Genomic DNA, 15,973 nt, shown 5'->3' with positions numbered 1-15,973 from the left:
TTTTTGATACAGTATTTATCACAAGTTTTCAGTGCTTTCTCTCACTGTGTATCACTAAATAAATCTTTGGAGACAGATAGTAACAAAATTAAATTGCTAATATTCTTATTAGAGCATTGTTCTTCTTCTTATATTATTACTTAAATATTCAGGGCTACCGATATAAAGCGGTCATAAAAATCTTCAGAATTAAAGCTTAGATGAGGAACATCAGTTTTGTAACATTATAGGGAATTTTTTCCTGGTATAGCATCAAAACTGCAGTATATTATTTTGGTTTAATATATATTTTGAATTTATAAAGAAATTACCTGTATGATAAAAAAAAAAGATGAAAGATTAAACAGCTCAAAGTCAGAATTCCATTATCATCTTTAATATTCAGTACCTTTGTAGGAGTTATATTTAAACACCAAGCTGTCAGTGCTTGCTTGTAAAAATCGAGCAACCTTATAATGATTTTATCAACCGCATTTTCATCTAGAATCACAATCGCTCATGCAACCCACCATTTTAGGTTACGTCATATTTTTGCTTCCTCGGATTCAGAACGGGATCCGGGTTACACAGCAGGCTGCCGCGGTCGCCATGTTGCTGAATGAAATTAACTTAGCTTCAAAACAGTGAATAGCAGCTATCAATATCAAGATTTTATTTTTCGCAGAATAGCCCGTGTTGCAGTATGTGACCTATTGTAAATATGACTTGGGATTTATGAAACTACTACAGAAGCCCCATTCCCTGTAAGTAACGCCGTTGAAGTAATAACTGTGTTTATTCATTGGTAGCTGGCCTGTTAGCAAAAACAAGCTAGTCAATAGCATCGGCTAGCACGCATCATGTAGCACGGGTTATTGTAATTACTCAAAAGCTATACACAGTGTTATTGTAAATGTTACAGGTTAATTTTTACATTCCATATTACTCTATTTATATATATTTGGATCATCCATTCACCTAGACCTGATTGTTCCGATACCTGCATTTATTATTTTTCATCGCAGCTAACCTAAGCTAACGTTACGCCCCGGAGAAATTGTAGGCGGGTGAAGCTAACATGTTAACAAGCGCTGTAAATATAAGACCGTATCAAGAAACGACTGCTCTACGGCTGTCGACTGGAAATGTTGGTTGCAAATGTAATGTTGTTCTTACGGTGTTGAAACGACTGGGTTTCACCAACTCGTAAATTTCTCAACGCTGTTCTCAAGGCGTCGTTGTCAAACGACGTTGGCAACACCTCGGTACCGTTAAGGTACATCATCTTTGTTTTAAATGGTCGTTAGCTTTGGCGGAATCAGTATCAAACCAAATAAGCCATATCGTTTTTACCACAGGACAATGTGTATATGGTAGCTGGCGTTCACCTGTAGGTGCAAACAGATGTAAAAAATAAACAAAAGCTGTACGTCGGTAAAGATGCTCTGATAAGACCTCCACCTGAATAATTAAGGGGTGTATGTAGGTAACAGTCCATGTCTTTCTTGCACACGATAGTGTGCAAGAAAGACATGGACTGTTACCTACATACACTCAAACTGTAATGACATTCGAGATAAGATTTACTGATGGCAGTGACTGATTTTTGTCTGTGTCATTACTTGAGTGTGTGCTTGTTAAATGTTCAAAAATATTGTATGGAGAAGCTAAAAGACTGATTATTTATAACTAGACACAGTGAAACAAAAGAAAAAAGGCAACCCTGGAAGACATTACTTGGTTATTGCTACCAGGGTCTCCAGTTTATCACAGGAAATGGGTATTACAGAGACAATCCTTGGTCCTGATTTATGTCATTTCACGTGAAGTTGTTGATATGTTGACATGTTATGGTTAATTTTCAGATATTTTCCTCCCAGATGACGAGCAAACTTTCTGCATCACATATAGTCATTAAAAAAGTAAAAATAAATAAAAATTTTTACTCTCCTTTGTCCTTTTCACAGATTATTGTGTTTAAAGATTGTAACCGTATCACGCAATGCACCATGGAAGTGGATCACAGAATATGCAACGACCGCTTCAGAGACCCAAGTCTGTCAGCGGGTCAGAAACAGAGGAGCAGCAGTCGCAGCCGACCATGGCAACTACACAGCAGCAAGCTACAGTTAACCATCCTCAATCACCTGTGACCCCTTTTTCCTCCGCTGCCAGTCCTTCAGCTCCTCAGTCACCCAATTATCAGATAATCATGAGTCGTAGTCCAGCCGCTGGCCCGAACATGAACATAACATTACAAAATGTGGGACAGATGGTTACTGCTAACCAACAAATAACCCTAACCACACTTCCCATCCAGAACCCCGCATCCCCAGGATTCCAGCATACGACACCTCAGTGGAGGTTTGAGCATACTCCACCCTCCTACATCCAGGTCACCTCACCTGTGCCCCAGCCCATTCAACCTCAAAGTCCTACCCAGCATAGTCCAGCCTCTCTGCAAGGTGTGACGAGGCCAGCAGCTCCTGCAGCAGCATTGGGTGTGCACGGACAGAGTCCGACACGTTTTGTTGACGCTGGCATGTTAGTGAGGCAAATCAGTTTAGGGAGTCCATCAGGCAGTGGTCACTTTGTTTACCAAGAGGGAACAGGACTGGCCCAGATTGCCCCAGCCACACCTGGCCAGGTACAGCTGGCCTCTCCAGGAGCGCCAGGGTCTGTGAGGGAACGACGGCTTTCTCAGCCTCATTCACAGACTGGCGGCACCATCCACCACCATGCACCTCAAAGTCCAGTGGCCACCACTCTCTCAACTCTGGGCAGCCCTGGTCACATCACCACCTCAAACCTACCTCCCCAGATCAGCAGTATCATTCAAGGACAGCTTAGAAGCCCTTTGATATTTGAGAAGACTCAACAAGGTGTGGTTTCTGGAGTAGGAACCACAGCCACATCATTCAGTATACCTTCCTCTATACCACCTTCTAGCCCATCCCTCACCAGTCCATCTCAAGGGATCCCCAGCAATTCTCTTGCACCCACCAGCATGACTGTGGGCACTGTAAAGAAGCAAGCTGCCAAGAAATTAGAGGAAATTGCTCCTTCCACACCAGAGATTGCTCAGCTGAGAAAACAGTGCTTGGAGCACCACACCAAGAAGATGGAGAATCTGAAAGAAGTGTTCAAAGAATATCTGATTGAACTTTTCTTCCTGCAGCACCTCCAAGGGAACATGATGGACTATCTAGCTTTTAAGAAGAAGCCTTGTGTTCCTTTGTATACTTACTTGAGACAGAGTGACTTGGACCTTGAAGACGAAGAGGAGGAAGAAGAACAGTCTGAGGTTATTAATGATGAGGTATTACATCAGCTGGCTCTTGGTCTGAGATCAAATATGTATTTTCTTTCCTGTCATTCCGTTGAATTTTGTTCCTCTTTTAATTGGGTGTCTTTTTTCAGGTAAAGGTTGTTACTGGAAAGGATGGCCAGGCAGTGACACCAGTTGCCATAGCAACACAGCTTCCTCCCAATGTTTCTGCAGCTTTCTCTACCCAACAGCAGTTTCAGGTGATAGAGGAGGCACTTATTTTAAACATTTATTTTAATGAAATGATCTATAATGCCCTTAAAGTCTGTTGAAAATATCTCACTAATTTCATGAGAGGCTGTTTTTGCAGGGACACCAAGGAGCTACTTCTGGCACCATTACAAACCCTGGAGACATCGATGCATTTAAAAGGCAACAGGCTATGGTGCAGGCAGGTAGGGCAAAGATCGTAAACTCCTGTTTTATGTTGCTTTGTTTTCTCCCCGTTTGCTTTGTTTTCTGTTTGTTTTCTTTTCTCCCTCTAATTGCTTCTGCTTTTAGATATTTGGCATCCTCTACTAGCGCTCTGTGTTGAAGTCTTAAACCGAGGAAGGAGAGGTGACCTGTACGGTCTTCAGAAGGTCATTGCTGTGTGCCGAGTGCTTTTTTTTGCGTTATGAGGGTATTGTGTGTTTTAAATCCCAGATCAGGCTAAGAGGCCCCGGATTGACGTTGGTCGCCATGGGCTGATTTTCCAGCATCCTGGTGTAGCTCCTTTAGGATCACCTGGCGTTCCACTCCAGCAGCTTATGCCAACTGCGCAAGGTAGGAGTGCTTCTACCAGGCCGTTCTGTGTTCTGTTCGATGCTGCTGGACCTATGCCCTTTGCTCATACTAAGGAGATGTTAAAAAGGGAATCACAACATTCATCTTCTACAAACAAACTCCAAGCAGCATCAACAAACAGATCTTCCATCTGCTGGATTTCTCAGCAGTCCTCAGGAAGTTCAGGCTTAAGCTCTCTCTGTCAGGATAAATGGGGAAGAAGACAATCCAAGTCTGAAGAATGAGTAGCCACTCAATGGGAAGATGCCATGTCTTATGATTTTCTTTTTTTGTTTTAACTATTGATCACCTGTCGTCATCCATCTCTTCTTTTCTGAAGTTTGTTCCTGTTTGTCGTCTTTATTTGGAAAGACCTTCCCGTGCTGATGGATTTTCATCTTATCTGGCGGTGGATCACAGAAAGTGGGAAGCCTGTGGGAATGAATTCACTTTCCAATGGGTTTTGCTTGATCTCCCATTTTATGAATCCACATGTCATGCTTCCCTTTGGTTTCCCATCGTCATTCCCTCACACGCCCCTCTTCAATTGTCCGTCTTTGCGTGAGCCATCAACAGGAACTCAGAATCATCAGTCTTCAAGACTTTTTATTTATCTCATGTCCACTTTTAGTTTATTTCCTTCCATGTTTTTTCATGACATTTTGTTCTGACTTGGCTTCTTTCCCTCAGTCTAAGTAGGAGGGGAATCATTTGGAGGAGTTGTGTTCACGGCACAGGTGTTTGCGATTGTGGTGGTGTGGGTGTGTCAGGGCCAGGTGTTGATGGCGTCTAGGCAAGGTGGTGTGACGTGCAGGGAGGTAAGGCAGGTGATGCTTTAGTGTGCACAGCTCCGCTCAGGCCTGCTATCTGCAAGACCCCATGTCTGTCCTTTTGCTCACCTCTGTGCTTTGTCGCTATGTGAGGCATCCAGATGCCTTGGTTACGGCTAGAATGACATTGCTTCATGCATGCCAAACATACAGTGTTTTTGTGAGTGTCCGCTTTAGTTCTTTCCCCTTACTTCTCCCTGTCTCTTTTTTTTTTGACGTTTTTTTTTTTCATGTTTCTTTGTTACATTTTTTTCTTTCTAAAACCTTTCTTCTTGCATGAGTAATTTTGAATGTTTTTAACCACATTCTCTCAACATTTGAAATGCAAGGTTTTAGTTTTGCATTAATCAAAGTAGTATTTTATTTGAGAGACATGTAGATTTTCATATTGATTTCATTTCCTCTGTAATCATTTTGCTGTATGAGTTTCATTAGTTTCTGCTCTGATCATCAGGTAGTCGTAGACTCCTGTTAAGTACAGTACATGTAGTTCATTAAGAGAAGGTTCTGAGGAGCTCTTATAGCTGAAACTCAAACAAATGTTTAATAGTTAAAAGTACAATTTTATATTCTACCTTTTAGACTCAAAATATATAACTTCTATAAGGGGGTCTCTCAAATGAATATTAAGGGAAAGCTGCCGAACACTTAACGGCATCTATTAATCTGTATTGTAGGAACACAAAAGCATTTATTTAAAAAAACAAACAAAAAAAACTGCACATTGGACAATAACATTAACAACTCATTTTTTTACCATTTGTCTCTGTGTCACTTTCTATACTACCCTTTTGTCCTATACTTTGGTTACCATGTATACAGGCGGGATGCCGCCTACTCCTCAAGCAGTCCAGATCGCAGGACAGAAGCAGAACCAGCAACAGTACGACCCATCCAAAGGACCTCCAGTGCAGAATGCAGCCAGCCTGCACACTCCGCCTCCTCAGCTGCCTGGCAGGTTGCCACAAGGTGCCCCTCCTATGACAGGCTTGCCCATGGCACTCTCCCAGCAGGCTCAGTTAGTAGAGAATCCAACTCAGCCAGGGGGTCAGCTGCAGGCACAGGTGAAGGTGCAGACAGGTACCGCGGTCCTGACCACAGTGAACCCCCACACGCAGCTCCAGGCCCAGCTGCAGCATCAGATGCAGTCAGGTCTTCATCTCCAGTTGCAGCCCCAGCAGCAACAATCCCAGGCCATTCTGCAGTCCGGACAAGCGGTCAGTGTGTGTGAAGTGGTCAGCCTCCATGCAAATTGACTAAAAGATGATACTGTAAACTTGATATTACCAGTGTTTTTTCTTTGCTCTACAGACAGTGGCACTTGCTCGCCCCGGAACAGAGTCAAACCAGGCAGTTCAGAGGATAATGACAAACTCGGTATCAATGACATCTGTGTCTCCTGCTCCGCTCTCTGCTCCCAACTCTGTTCCAACCCCACATACTGCAAGTCCTCTTCGTCCTGTTGGTTCTAACGTCAACCCAAGCACCCAGTCAAAAATGACTGGAACCAATGGCATATCAGCAGTCAAAATAGGTGGCTTTGGTCAAAGCACAGCCGTGCAGCCTTCACAGGAGGGTTCTCAAGATAAGCAAGTGGAACAGGCCAAATTGGTGAGTACCTTAGTTTGGATACAGATGTCAGCAGTTGGTTAAAAGCCTTGCCTGGAAAAGATTTGGTGCCTTTTAATGTTGTCATTGCATGTTTTTTGTTCTTTTCAAGTTTGTCATATTCCATATCAACAATTCCTGTTGATGTCCATTATTTTAATTTTTTTGATGTTCCGTTGTTGTGCATTGTCATAAATGTATTTAGTAAGTTTGAATCTTATCAAAATATAAAGTCTAATGGACCAAATGATTGCCAGGAGAGTCAAGTGCATCAGCGCATATCTGAGTTAAGGAAGGAGGGCCAGTGGTCTGCCAGTAGGCTCCCTAAGCTTGTGGAAGCCTCACGTCCAAAGTCCCACTGGGACTATCTCCTGGAGGAGATGCAGTGGATGGCAGCTGACTTTGCGCAGGAAAGGAGGTGGAAGGAAGCTGCTGCTAAGAAGGTATGACAAACGTATAATAATTAACTGAAGAAAAGAAGGGTAAATCACAAATTGACACAAAAACAAAAAGGAGGAAACCCTCAGAAAGACAAACTTGTGTCTTGTGTGTCTCTGCCACAGCTCGTTCGCACATGTGCCCGTTATCATCAAGAGCAGAAGAAAAGTGAAGAGCGATCAAAGAAAGAAAGGGAAATTCATCTTCGTCACATTGCCAGCACAATCGCCCGAGAGGTGGAATTCTTCTGGTCAAACATTGAACAGGTGTGTTTGTTTATTCTTATTTATAAAAGTTTCAGGACTTATAAAGATGCCAAATATCTGTTTAGAATGAAACCCTTTCCCCATCAGGTCGTGGAAATCAAACTCCAGTTTGAAATTTATGAGAAGAGGCTCAAAGCACTTGGCTTACAAAAAGCCAAAGGTACGTCCCATCGAGCAGGTACTGAACATGAGAGACAGAACATTTACTCTGTATCATCAGCTTTTACTTTCTGTTGCTCCTTGTTCCAAGCTAACACATGCCAGGTTATCTGACCTGGGACAGTTCTTTTTCTATTAAACTTGCTTTATTTGCTTTACAGTATCTGGTCAGTCAGCAGCTGAGAAGGCTGATAAAGAGGTAGGTACTGCACTGGCATACCAATTAATAATGATATAGAAGCACATATTGTGTCTAAGATAGAGTTTTACAATTATACATTTTCTTTTGTAGCAGGTGACCACTTCAGTTAGAAAAAGAAAATCTAGTTTGTCCTTGGTTGATGAAGACGGTAAGTGTCAAATAATCAAGGTATATATGATTAAAAACAGAGAAAATAAAAAACAAGGATTTATAAAGACTGATTTTCCTTTTAGTTACAGATGAAGAGAGCACCATCGAGGAACAGGAGGGCATGGAAGGGGAAACGGACCACAAAGCAGAGTTGGTTGACCTTGCCAAAGATGGTACTTACTTTAATATTTCTCTGTAAATAGCTCTATATGCAGATTAGGGCTGCCACGATTAGTCGACTAGTCACGATTACGTCGACTATCAAAATCGTCGACGACTAATTTAATAGTCGACGCGTCGTTTGAAGCTTTGTAAGATCACAAAAGACGCAGAAATGAGTAGTAGGATTTAAGAGTGTAATAACGGACTGAAACAGAAGATGGCAGCACTGCATGTACAAGGATGCCAGCTGCCGTTAAACCCCGAAGAAGAAGAAGAAGCTGTGTCCCAGAATTCATAGCACAGCCCAGCTCAATTTCCAACAATGGCGGCAGCTAGTTAGTTTTAATATTACTCTTATTATTCTTTCTGGGTCACAAAATAAACGTTTAGCATATTTTCAGGCGAGAATGTATCTGTGTAAACCTCAAATATCGGCTCAGTTTATCAAGACACCACATATTTTCAAAAGCGCTCCGACGTTTTCGGAGACGTCTGTTACCCACTAGCTCGATAGCTAGCCGGGGTTACAGGCTCACTAGAGCCGGTGAGAACACCAGACTTCCGCCAAATCGTTTTCAAACCCACCGCCGTCTTTCGCTACTCAGGTGAAACATATATAAGTGACTTAGATAACTTAAAAATGTTATTGTTTGGCTTTTTTTTAGTATTTTATTTGTTCCTGAGTAAATCGGTTTGGCTGAGCTTAAAGTTATAGTTTTTACACAGCTGAATAAACGTCAAGCAGACAACTGATTATCAGAAATGTGAGATGCTCGAGAATATACTCCGGTGTCCTGTTATATTTTAGATAGCAAGGAGTTTATTAAACTTCACCGAAACAATCTGCAAATTTCATTAAAATTTAATAAACTATCATCTTGTCTTTATTTTTAGTTAGCACATACCTTAAACACTTAAAACTGTAAGCTAATGATAGTTATATAAGAGAAGATGCTGCTGGTGCAATAATCTGATCTGATTAGTCGACTAATCGCAAAAATAATCGGTGACTAGTTGACTATCAAAATAATCGTTTGTGGCAGCCCTAATGCAGATTCAGGATGAAGGAAGAGAAATTAGTGTGTTATTGTCTCGCTACTGCTGTGTTTATTCAGTTAAATTAGTTTTTGGTGTAATCTAATGGTGCTTAAAGGGACAAGCCTTTTTGGAGACTAGGTGATTTCATAAACTCCACTGTGAGCTTTGAGACACGACACCACACTCTCGTCATGTGCAGGCTGTGCCTCAATTAAGAATGTTGGTTAGAAGAACTCGTAAACATAATAAACCACCCGCAACTGCATACCTACCTCTTAAAATACAACTGACTGTTTGTTTTATTAACGTCACATTACAATGCACAGAGATCGGTGAATTTAAAGTTTGACCCACCATGGCAATAAACTGAAATTTTGAAACAGCTTAGGTAGTATACAGGCTAAGAGATAGTTATGTCAGGTGATTGTATGCCAAATGTGGTTAGACTATTAACTTAATATTCCACTTTTCACAAATTATGCATCCAGTTCTACAGATGAGCATCACCTCTTGCTGAAGCTCCATAGTAATAGTATTGAATTTTCATCATTTTTCCACCTCTTGCATGAGTTGAATTGATTTCAGAAGATGAAACAGTAAATGGTGGATCTTGATTGGCCACAGGATGGTGCTGAAATACATTGGCAGTTATATAGATGATTGAAATAGATTAAATTACTAACGCGCAGAATTATACATTTTTGAGTTTTTTGCTACTTAGTTGATTAAAACCAGCAACTATGAAGATTAATTATCTTTGTTTCTTTTTTTTTTTTTTTTTTAATAAAATGTTTTTGTGTTCGTCTTGCAGCTGAGATGCCCCTTGATGCTTTGATGAAGCAATATGCCGGTGCCTATACTGACACCTTTGATTGGCCACAGCCTGGTTGTCACAGTGATGAGGATGAAATGGAAGAGACTGAAGGCAAGTTTGTAATTATAAAGTTAAACTGTGCAGATAAGTTTATTTTTTTTATTTTTTTCCCGGCCATTTGTGAATGATGAGATTCCAACATACCTCCACTTAATTTTTATTTTCTAGAAATAGAATGTGCTATCAGTCCACCGGAGGCTGTGCTGATTGACTCCCTTCTGAGTGTGGACCAGTACCGCGGTGCTGACAAAGCCGCTTCCTCTGACTCTGATGGGAAACCCTGCAAAGACATAGCCGAAGTAGCTGCAGCCACAGAGCTCATCCTGCCCAAGGGCAGCTTCAGAACCACTTCATCTGTGAGACACATTCAGATACTCACTCACATTCACGCATTTAAACAAAAGAACATGTTTGTTTTGGTTTGTAGTTTTTTCAAACTAATTTTTTTATTCTCTCTTTTTTTTTTTACTAGACCCGCAGCCCAGCTCCTTTTCTATTGCATGGGTTTCTGCGTGAGTATCAGCAGATTGGTGTGGACTGGCTTGTCAGCCTTTACAAGAAGCACCTCAATGGCATCTTAGCTGATGAGACGGGCCTTGGCAAGACTGTACAGACAGTTGCTTACATGGCCCACTTGGCTGGGCAAGAGGGTATGTTTGTTTTTGGTATTCTTTTTGTTTTACAATAGTGAACCTTTTTCCTGTATTTATAAATTTTGACTGGGATAAAGACAACCGTGTTTTGACCACAGGCATCTGGGGGCCCCATCTCGTTGTGGTAAGAACATGCAAGTTGTTAAGTTGGGAGGTGGAGTTCAAGCGTTGGTGTCCTGGCCTTAAGATCCTCTTGTACCTTGGCAACAGAAGGGAACGGCGGTCTAAAAGAAGGGTAATTTCTTGTGTATTTAAATACAATAATATCATTGATATGATATTAAAAAGTGCTTTGAGGTGACTGTTGTTGTGACTCAGTGCTATATAAATTAAAGTGAACTGAAGAAAAAGTGTTTTTTAAGTTACCTGGTGTATATGGTTTTTGATCTGCAGTGGTGGGGGGAAGCCAACAGCTTCCATGTATGTGTTACATCCTACAAGCTGCTGATGAAAGACCAGAGTCATTTTCTAAAGAGAAGGTGGAGGCACCTAGTCCTGGATGAGGTGCAGCTCATCAAAAACATGACGGAGAAACATTGGGAAACAGTTTTTGCTCTCAGAAGGTAAGCTATATGATAAATGTTATTATTTCTAGTCAATGTGCATGTTGTTTTGGGTGAATTGATTGCCTGATGAGATAAATTCAATGTGAGAAACTTTAAGGCTGTCTCTATGAAATTGGCCTAATTTTTTCCTGGATCGTTAAAAAATTGCTCAGCTGACTGAATGAATGACAGAGATATTTCTGTGCATTTTCTAGTGAGCAACGGATTCTCCTCATCAACACTCCTCTACAGAACACTCTTAAGGAGCTGTGGACCATGATCCACTTCCTTTTGCCAGGAATCACCAGGCCTTACTCTGATTTTCCTGTTAAGGCGGGCACAGACCAGAACCAGGATTACTGCCACAAGCTGGTCATCCGCCTACACAGGGTGGGTATACCACCAGCACTCTTCTATAAATCTGTGTTACTGTGGTGTTTTCCTTTAAATTAAATATGAAAACCCTGTTACTCTTAACTGTAGATGATTCAACCTTTCATCCTGAGGCGCTCGAAAAGGGATGTGGAGAAACAGCTTCCCAAGAAGTACGAGCACATCCTAAAATGCCGACTGTCGAACAGGCAGAAGAGCCTTTATGAGGATATCCTCACTCAATCAGGGTAAAATATTTACCCCTCTCTCACAGTTTCTTTTGACACACAGCCCAGTTTATGGTATAATAAAGTTTTGGAAAAATAGCACATCATGAACTGCAATTAGATAGTTCTTTTCATTTCTATTAGTGTGTATTATGCATCCATGAGACATCAGATTTATTTTGACCTGATCTTTCTGGTTAGAAAAGATACTTTATACTTTATAATTATATAGTGTCTGTTCTTTGGAGAAAACTGTAATGTGTCAAGGGAGACACGTTTTGCACATGTCAGTTTTCTATAATCATTTCTTCTATGTGGCTGTGTTCCCCTAGAGCTCAGGAAGCACTGAAAACGGGTCATTTTGTCAGCGTGCTGCAGGTTTTGATGCAGTTACAGCGAGTTTGTAACCATCCTGAGCTGGTGGCACCCAGAGTGACCAGTAGCTCCTATTTCTTCTCCTCTCTCGAATATAACGTGCCATCACTGGTGCTGGGAGCAATTCAGACTGATTCGAGTAAGGCAAGTGTTTTAGTAGCGCTGCCAAACATTGTTAATGTTAATGGTAACAAGATCAGTCAGTAAGTACCTGTAATATAAAGTCAATCCATGACAAATTTGCATAATGACTAATCTTAAAGTGACTCTACACTGTTCCACTTCTAATATTTTATCTATTCCTAATTTATTATCTCCATAGATTGCCAACCTGTCCATATTTGATCTGATCAACAATGAGAACAGACTGACCCGGTATCAGACTGAAGAGGCAGTACCCAAACTAAAGGTTACTCAGCAGCTCATAGAAGAGATCTACAACAATCCAGATCCACCACCAAGGCCCAAACCATGTCCAATAAAACCGATGAGGTCTGCGATATAATCTTCAAATGCTCAGATAGAATGAAATGTTCTATGTGAAGATCTTAACAAGTTTTAAAATAAAATATAACCTCAGTATTATGGCATATTTAAATCCTGTGCATTTGTTTTTCTCTGATTAGATTGTTCCAGCCAGTGCAGTATGGCACAAAACCAGAGGGCCGCTTTGCCGCCTTTGCAAATGCAGCAGGTCAGCGTCCTCCAACGAGCTCTCCTGCTACTGGCACCTCTCCATCCATCAGTCAGGCAGGCCAGACCAGGGGCAAGTCCCTGGTCACTACTTCATCGACTGCAGCCACTGCTCCTGGTAAGATCATTTCAGGGGCCCTATCCAGTATAGGACAGGAAATTAGATTCTCACATTATCTAAAGGATTCCTGGTGGTGTCCACTTCAGACTTAAATAGTACCTTTTACCTCTCATATTGTTTTTTTTTTTCTTCACCTGTAAATAATGTGCCTAAACTAGTTTTAAGCTTGTGATGTGTGCAGTGTTATTTTGCATGATTTGGAGTACAAGTGAGCCTAATGTACTGCTTAACAACTATTAATAGGTAGCCTTAGAGGTATACATTAGTGTTTGAAGCTCATTAAGAACTGTACTGCCTGCACATATTTTATGCACAGTGCTGCTATTTGAAAAAGTCAGATGCTTGTCCTTCAACTTTTTTGGAGAGGTTTGGTATACTTTGACTGAAAAGTTTTACTTTAAGGTTTCATATATTTAAATTTGTACTTCCATGCAGCAGTGGTGGGTTGGCAATATTGTTTTCCCCTGATATCAGCACAACCTTTATGGCAAGGCTGAACATAACACTCACTACTGGTTTCTGTCCTCGGTGACGACTGAGGATTAAGGAAAAGTCATTATATTTTAACAGAGGATGCAATGACAGTAATGGTAGACAAGTCCAATAAAGAGATGGAGGCAAAAGTCAAACATTGCAGCCTTGGCTGTTACTGACTACACTTTCACAGATTGAGCTGACAGTTTAAACACACACATTTCCCATCATACCAGCTTTTACCATAGTGGTACACAAAATTCACAGATCAGTAGTCATCTCAGTTTTTCAGTTATTTCAGACCAATGAATAGATGCAATGATACATTGACATATTTTTCATTCATATTTAAAAACAAGTTTCAGGTTCACATTCAGGTTTCTCTATTTAACTATAATTTCTAATTTAATAATTAATTACCTTAGACACTGTCATACTGTCAACAACACTGCCAAAAATAAAATATTAGATAAATAAAAATATCCATTAAGAGAAGTACACCATATGTATAATTGCAAATACATAAAGAGTGCAAATACATACGTTTAACAACATTCATTGACATTGCACACCATCTTCCATCTTTCAGTGCAAACACTGACAAGAGCTTGTGAAGTGTCAGATAGTTGCAGATGGAGGTTATGCCCGACTGTTCCCATTTCTGTCTTCTGGATCACTGGACATGCCCAAGTGTATCCATTCTTCCCGTACTGAGTAGTTGGGACCAATGCACATATTTTAAGTAAAAGTGTTTGCAGTTATTATCATTGACATCAGTAACAGCCCTAATAGTCGTAGCTCAGTTGGCCCACCACTGCTGAAGGAATTTATGGAAAAACTGTTTGATCATACTGATTTGACTAAATATTGGGTTACCCCTAACATGGAGTCCCATACCCCATTGCCTTGTACTTCACAGTGGTTGGAGCAGCAGCTCAGAGAGCCCAGGCTACAACTCCTGTCAGCAGCAGCAACAGCACTGTAGCCTCCTCTGGGAATAGTGGCATTGGACAGCATGTGTTGGGGGCTTCCCCTGTGGCCTTAGGCCAGAGCTTAGCTGGCACAGTTGTGGGATCTGTTGCTCCCAACAGCCAGCCTGGATTAACACAGGTCCCCAGGTCGACTTTAGCCCCCAGCCATGCCATCCAGCCCAGCTTAGTATCCCAGAGGCTGGTTCTTACATCCCAGGCCCAGGCACGGTTGCCTAGTAAGTGGCCTGCCCTCCCCCTCTGTCTCAGCATTTTCCCTCCACCTCTGGCACTACAGTACTGGCTGCTCTTCACTGAAGCCTTTACTCGAGGCACTGCTGATATGTGTTCACTCAGGAATTCTGGTTAAATATCTTGTATTGATTATGGTGGGGGGAAAAAAGTCCTCTAAAATTAGATCTGCAGCCATATCAGCAGCATCTCCACAGCCATAGCATTCCCCAGTTTCTTTCTTAAAACCTGCATGTACACTATGAATGTACGCCACTGCACTATTTAACTTATGTTAAATCCTTGCACTTCCTTATAATATTTTTTTCTTCCACGTACTAATATTCTTTTGTCTCTTGCATCAGCCCAGCTGCAGGAAGAACTCCCAAAGCTTTGTTTCTGTTTTTGCTGTCTCTTTTATTGTTATTATTTTAGTCTGAGCTTCAGCATGAATCACTAAGCATGTGAAAATGGCTCCACAGTCAAGACCTGAGAAACTGCAGTATTTAAATATATTTTTAAAAAATGAGAAAAATTTAATAAAACTAACTTATTTATATAAGTCTTAAATGGTTTCAGAAAACTTTTCAGAGTTTTCAGAAACCATTTGAATTTGGTTATTTTTCAAGTAAATTTTAGGTATGATTTTATCCTAGGATGTGTAAAAATCCTAATGATGTGTGCAGAAGTCAGATAAACTTGACTTAAGGATTCATGCTCCACCCCCCACAAGTAAAAAAGTCACTGGTTCGAACACCAGGCATTCAAGATAAAATCCGTGTGTCCGTAAAGTGAAAATGTACCCCATCAACACCATGGCAAAGAAGGCCCTTAATCACAAGGGCGTCATTGGAGCTTCTTGATGGCCAAGACAGCAGACTGTACTGGTTATACTGGTCAGATTACAGAGGGTTTCATTCTCAGTGAATCTACTTTGAGTTTGTAGTACTTGTTTGGGGTAGACAAACATCCAAACACAACAACAAAGAAGAGGCTAAGCTGGGGGCTGTAAATCCATTGATCTCTTCTTGGAATTGGTTAAAATCAGCAGAGAAAATATATAAATGCAGCTAAGTATCTAAGACATGCTTTTAAGCCCCTTTTCCATTAGTATCTCCTTGGATCGACTCAGATCAACTCTACTTGGATTGACTGGTTTTCTATTACAGTTTAGTAACTCCTAATGTGCCTGGTGTGTGTCAGAGCATCCCACAATGTACTGACTGACCAGCCAATCGATCACATGCAGTCTGACGATGTCACATTTTAGTACCTGTTCAGATCGCTTGGAACCCCGGACAAGCAGGTACTAAAAACGTACCTGGTCCCAGATACTTGGACCTAATGAAAAACCCTGAAAACCGTGGTGAACCATGCTGAGTTGTTTGGAGTACGTACTAGTGATAGTAAAGGAAAAGAGGCTTTAGTAATCCACTCTTACAGTTTAACCATATCAAACGGATCTGCTATGGCTTTTGAGAGCGCTCTCCATCACCATCATCAAATAAAGAAATC

At 41.1% G+C, this 15,973-nt stretch overlaps 1 protein-coding gene across 6 annotated transcripts in view; it reads left to right on the top strand.

Moving 5' to 3' along the window:
• Window positions 1–546: 546 nt before the first annotated feature.
• The window catches only part of ep400 (E1A binding protein p400), a 28,074-nt gene continuing 12,647 nt past the window's right edge, over window positions 547–15,973 (top strand). For 3 of the 6 annotated variants that reach the window (XM_084945886.1, XM_084945884.1, XM_084945883.1), the window contains exons 1-24: window positions 547–743; window positions 1,947–3,298; window positions 3,400–3,507; window positions 3,618–3,702; window positions 3,953–4,072; window positions 5,725–6,119; window positions 6,214–6,513; window positions 6,768–6,953; window positions 7,074–7,214; window positions 7,302–7,374; window positions 7,535–7,572; window positions 7,666–7,723; window positions 7,809–7,898; window positions 9,737–9,850; window positions 9,968–10,155; window positions 10,272–10,449; window positions 10,551–10,687; window positions 10,846–11,015; window positions 11,213–11,387; window positions 11,481–11,617; window positions 11,929–12,115; window positions 12,294–12,463; window positions 12,598–12,782; window positions 14,179–14,466. In XM_084945886.1, the coding sequence (XP_084802012.1) occupies window positions 1,982–3,298; window positions 3,400–3,507; window positions 3,618–3,702; window positions 3,953–4,072; window positions 5,725–6,119; window positions 6,214–6,513; window positions 6,768–6,953; window positions 7,074–7,214; window positions 7,302–7,374; window positions 7,535–7,572; window positions 7,666–7,723; window positions 7,809–7,898; window positions 9,737–9,850; window positions 9,968–10,155; window positions 10,272–10,449; window positions 10,551–10,687; window positions 10,846–11,015; window positions 11,213–11,387; window positions 11,481–11,617; window positions 11,929–12,115; window positions 12,294–12,463; window positions 12,598–12,782; window positions 14,179–14,466 (4,840 nt within the window). In that variant the 5' untranslated portion in view covers window positions 547–743; window positions 1,947–1,981. The remainder of the gene's footprint in view (window positions 744–1,946; window positions 3,299–3,399; window positions 3,508–3,617; window positions 3,703–3,952; window positions 4,073–5,724; window positions 6,120–6,213; window positions 6,514–6,767; window positions 6,954–7,073; window positions 7,215–7,301; window positions 7,375–7,534; window positions 7,573–7,665; window positions 7,724–7,808; window positions 7,899–9,736; window positions 9,851–9,967; window positions 10,156–10,271; window positions 10,450–10,550; window positions 10,688–10,845; window positions 11,016–11,212; window positions 11,388–11,480; window positions 11,618–11,928; window positions 12,116–12,293; window positions 12,464–12,597; window positions 12,783–14,178; window positions 14,467–15,973) is intronic. The other 3 variants (XM_084945885.1, XM_084945887.1, XM_084945888.1) reach the window with 3 other exon arrangements.

The sequence above is a fragment of the Perissodus microlepis genome, chromosome 12 (genome assembly GCF_051167445.1).
Source record: "Perissodus microlepis isolate ML-2025 ecotype Zambia chromosome 12, ASM5116744v1, whole genome shotgun sequence".
NCBI classification, from domain to species: Eukaryota; Metazoa; Chordata; class Actinopteri; order Cichliformes; family Cichlidae; genus Perissodus; species Perissodus microlepis.
This window is presented reverse-complemented; position numbering and strand designations above follow the sequence as displayed.